We start from the raw sequence: 4875 nt of genomic DNA, 5'->3' as shown, positions 1-4875 counted from the left end.
ACCACTGCCTTGAAAGAAATTTTGGCTGACCGTGGTGCTAATCGTTATGTCGTTTACTCCCCAAGGTTAACACAACTTTCCAGTATGAACGTGCACTCGTAAGTGTAGGAAATATAAACAAAGGGCTTATGTAAATGCTCAGAACACAGGGCGAAGACGAAAGGAGAGGAAGAGAGGAGGCGACTTAAGTGAATACGTTTTCTGTGTGTTTCGATAGAATGAGTTCTCTCCAATTTATAGAGGGGTGAGGGAGGCAGTGTGTGAAGGAGAGCATTTATCGGGAAGAAGAGGACGCGAAGCGGATGTGCGCCACGTACGTCGGATGCCTTGACCGTCTAAAAGGTTACACGTGTCCTAGCTGCCAAATATAAAAATAGAGATAAAATTATATTCCATCTTTCGCGCAAGCGCTGTTGCCCAAGCCCGAGCCCGCCCGCCCGATCGAACGACGATGGCGATACGCATGTGGGACAGGGTTATACTATCACCACTTACTTAGTTTGTAGTCCCCTTCAATGATAGAAGTTTATATTTCCTCATCCCACTTCAAGTTTTATCCATGTGGGACAAAGGTTAATAGCTTTGCTATTTTAGCCAAGCCCAATAAGTCATTTTCCAATATTTCACCCACTCTTTAAGCCTTTCACTACAGAAACATCTTAGATAGTTTTCTACTCCATGATTTACCACCTTGGTTTGCCCATCTGTTTTAGGGTGATAAGCGGTACTTCGATTGCATTTTGCCCCTGCTAGAAGAAAGAGCTCTCTCCAAAAATGGCTGAGGAAGACTTTATCTTGATCTGATACTATTGAAGAAGGGAAACCGTGTAGTCTCACTATTTCTTTGATAAACAGATCAGTTATTGTCTTAGCCGTATATGGATGTTTGAGCATTAGGAAGTGGTCGTATTTGCTTACCCGATCTCCCACAACGAATATTACCTCAAAACCATAAGACTTAGGCAGTCCTTCTATAAAATCCATGGAAATGTCAATTCATATTTGATTAGGAACTTCCAAAGGCAAGAGTAGACCAGCAGGAGACAAGATGAGTGCTTTGTTTCTTTGGCACACCAAACATTCATCACAATACTTCTTTACATCATTTTTCATCCCCTCCCATTATAATTCAGCTGTTAGTCTCTTATAAGTTCTTAAGAACCCTGAATGACCTCCAAGAATCGAATCATGATATGTATGAAGAATAGTAGGTATCAAGATTGAGGATTTGGAAATTACCAGTCTGTTCTTATACTTTAACATGCCATGTCGTATTGCAAATTTTCCTTCAGTTGCTACACCCAAACCATCCGTCTCTGCCACTATATTTTTTAGCTTGGGATCCTTTTTTCCTTCTTCTTTAATTGTCTTAAGATCAACAATGTTCGTGGTTGATATATTATTCCATTCCACGGTTGGGGACAATCTGGAAAAAGCGTTAGCGACCTTGTTCTCCAAACCTAATCTATATTCAACTTCAAAGGAATATCCCAGTAGCTTGGCTAACCATCTTTGATACAGTGGTTGAACTACCCTTTATTCAAGAAGGAACTTTAGAGATTTCTGATTTGTTCTAACTATGAATTTAGTCCTTAACAAGTATGGTCTCCATCTTTGGACAGCTAAAACCACCGTAATTAATTCCCTCTCATACACCGGTTGAGCTCTATCTCTTATAGTCAAAATGTGACTATAAAAGGCAATTGATCGTTTTTATTAAACTAGGACTGCTCTGATTCCATCCCTAGATGCATCTGTGTCAATCTCAAAAGGAAGAGAAAAATCAGGTATTGCTAGTATTGGCAGTGACATCATAACCTTCTTTAGTTTTTCAAAGGCTTCTTTAGCTTCATTAGTCCACTTAAATCCTCCATTTTTAAGCAGTTGAGTGAGAGGGGCAGCAATGGATCCATAACGTCGAACAAATTTCTTGTAATATCCTGTTAACCCTAGGAATCCGCACACCTCTCTCACATTAGTAAGGCATGGCCACTCAGAGACTGATTTGATCTTTTCTGAATCTGCCTCAACACCTTGTTCAGACATGATGTGGCTAAGATATTCAACTTTGGATTGGGCAAAGCTGTATTTTTTTCTATTAGCACACATCTCATTTTCTCTTAAGATTTCAAGTACTCTCTCCAGATGTTTAAGTTGCTCCTCAATATTTTTGTTGTAAATTAGAATATCATCGAAAAATACCAACACAAACTTCCTCAAACAAGGTTTAAATACCTTATTCATCAAAGACTGAAAAGTGGCTAGTGTATTAGTAAGCCCTAATGACATGACCAAGAACTCACAGTGCCATTCGTGAGTTTTGTATGTTATTTTCTCAATACCCCCTTCACTCATTCGGATTTGATGGTATCCAACTTTCAAGTCGATTTTTTAGAATATGAATGCTTCATTCAATTCATCAAACAGTTCTTCTATAACTGGGATTGGAAATTTATCTGGGACAGTAGCATTCTTCAATGCCCTATAATCCATGTAGAAACACCAGCTACCATCTTTCTTTTTCACTAAGAGGACTGGGCTTCTGAATACAAGCTGTTGCATGGTCTTATAACCCTGGAGATCAACATTTTGCCAACTAGCCTTTTCATTTCTTGCTTCTGATGGTAAGCATATCTGTAAGGTTCCACGTTTACAGGATTGGTATCTTTCTTCAAATGTATGTGATGTTCAATACTTCTATTTAGACGTAACTTTTTAGGCCATTCAAACACATCTGAAAAGTTATCTAGCATTGTTTTTACTGATTCTTCCATACTTCATATATTCTCTTCTCTGTTTGATTGAGCAACTGACATTTCCATCAATTCAATTGATCTACATTATACCAAAAAACCTTGGTCATCCAACCCTAAATCTTTATCATATTTTTAAGGATTACTCAAGACTTAGTGGGACTTGGATTTCCTTTGATTCTCACTCTCTTGCCTTGGTGCTGGAATGTTAGGAGTAAATTTTTCCAATCTACTTCAATTACTCCTAGGGAGTACAGCCACTGCATACCAAGGATGATGTCCACACCTCCAAGTTCTAATGGAAGAAATCCATCTTTTATTGTCCATTCTTCTAACTGAACCTCTATGCCTTCGCAAACTCCTTTCCCTTGGACTAATTTTGCAGACCCTAGTATAACTCCGTAATGAGGAGTTTCTTTTGTTTATAACTGTAGAAGCTTCACTAATTTTTCAAAAATGAAATTGTGAGTGTCCCTACAATAAATTAGCACAATAACCTCTTCATTCTGTAATTTTTTCCTCTCTTCATGGTCCCTAGATCGTTTAATCCTACCACAGAGTTGATAGATAATTCTATAAAAGTCGTGCCAATCCCTTTGACTTCTACACTATTCAATTCTTTTCTTTCGGTCTCTTCTTCTTCAATGATTTAAAATTCCTCATCGTTCTCAGTCACTACAAACATGTGTAATTTCCTTTGGTCTCTCATCTTGCATTAGTGATCTGCTGAATATTTTTAGATGCATTTAAAACACAGGCCTTTCTCTTTCCAAGCTTGGAACTCCATATGAGGGAGTCTTTTAAATGTTCCTTCCTTCCTTGGTTCATTAGTATTTGATCCTCTTAATGTAATCGTCCTTATAGGAAATGTGGTATTTCCCTTGTTTTTAGATATATAGGCATTTCCAGTATTTTTTGAATTTTTGGTAGAAATTAGTGGGTATTTTCCAGCCACGTATCCATTCAAATTGGCTTCTCTCCTTATGATTTCTCTATTTTCAATTAATTAAGCAAGTAGCATCATTTCGACTATTCCTTTTGGTCTACAAAATTCTACTTCGGCCTTTATCCACGGAATTAGTCCGTTCATAAATTTCTCTTTGATTACTCATTCCTGAAGATTAGACAAAGGTGCTACCATTTTATCAAACAGGTTTCTATACTCTTTGACAGTGGTCTCTTGCTTAATTCGAAGATCTCCCACATATTGAACCTTCTCTCACAGATCGAAAACGCACTAATAGCCTTCCCTTTAAATCTGCCTAGCCTAAAAATTTATTTCTCTCTTCTTGTGAACAATACCAATTAAGATCTGGACTTTCAAAACTAATGGTCGACACTACCATTTTTTCAGACTCACTAAGTTTGTGAATTTAAAAATATCTTTCTGCACGAATTAACCATGAATCAAGATCCTCGCCATTGAAGACCAGCATCTCAATCTTTTTAAACTTGTTTTGATCGTTGTTGTGATCCTCTATATTGAACTTTTTTTCGACTCTTTCCAAACTGGTTTCCCAATTAGTAGATGGATCATTCTCCTTCACACTTGCCATTGGTGATTCGCGCACCATTGATTTCTATAATCTTTCGCTCATCATCGATCTTTCTTTTCTTGTTGTTTCCATGAATCGCAGTATCTCTTGTTGCTGCTTCTCGGATTGTAAACGCATCAAGTCAAGGTTCTTCATGATTTTGGATAAGCTACCTTCAATCGTAGGAATTTTACTCATCTCCTTTTTCATACCGGCGATCTCTTGATCAATCATCTCCATCCTTTCCTCAATTTTTGTCTAGACCATTTTGTATTCCTTCTCATAATTTTGGCTCTGATACCAAAATGATGAATGTCGAAACTAACAGAAAGAATCTTCTTCTTTATTTAAAAGAAAATAGAATTTACAGACAAATTGAATTGAGAAAATCTCAATTCATAGAACAACGGCTAACTCTTGATCTCCCATCTTTTAAGGATTAGTCAAGTATAATTTCTCTCATACAGAAATCGTGCTCTCCTTTTCCCTCCACTTAACTATTTATACAATTCTATTCTTTAACTGCCTTAACTAACTAACTCTAACTTCCTTTTAGTTACTATTTTTTGCACGTGTTTTATTTCTTC

At 37.2% G+C, this 4875-nt stretch overlaps 1 protein-coding gene across 1 annotated transcript; it reads right to left on the bottom strand.

Annotated features, from left to right (window-relative positions):
* Positions 1-2391: 2391 nt before the first annotated feature.
* On the bottom strand, positions 2392-4309 carry LOC107991204 (uncharacterized). The gene is made up of 3 exons (XM_017045737.1): positions 4155-4309; positions 3251-3302; positions 2392-2634 (listed from the first exon to the last, which is right to left on the bottom strand). The coding sequence occupies exons 1-3, from the start codon at positions 4307-4309 to the stop codon at positions 2392-2394; spliced, it is 450 nt and encodes a 149-aa protein (XP_016901226.1).
* Between the last annotated feature and the right edge of the window lie 566 nt (positions 4310-4875).

Source organism: Cucumis melo, chromosome 6 (assembly GCF_025177605.1).
Source record: "Cucumis melo cultivar AY chromosome 6, USDA_Cmelo_AY_1.0, whole genome shotgun sequence".
Taxonomy (NCBI): domain Eukaryota; kingdom Viridiplantae; phylum Streptophyta; class Magnoliopsida; order Cucurbitales; family Cucurbitaceae; genus Cucumis; species Cucumis melo.
The sequence above is the reverse complement of the archived record's forward strand: the minus strand, read 5'-3'. Positions and strand labels throughout refer to the sequence as shown.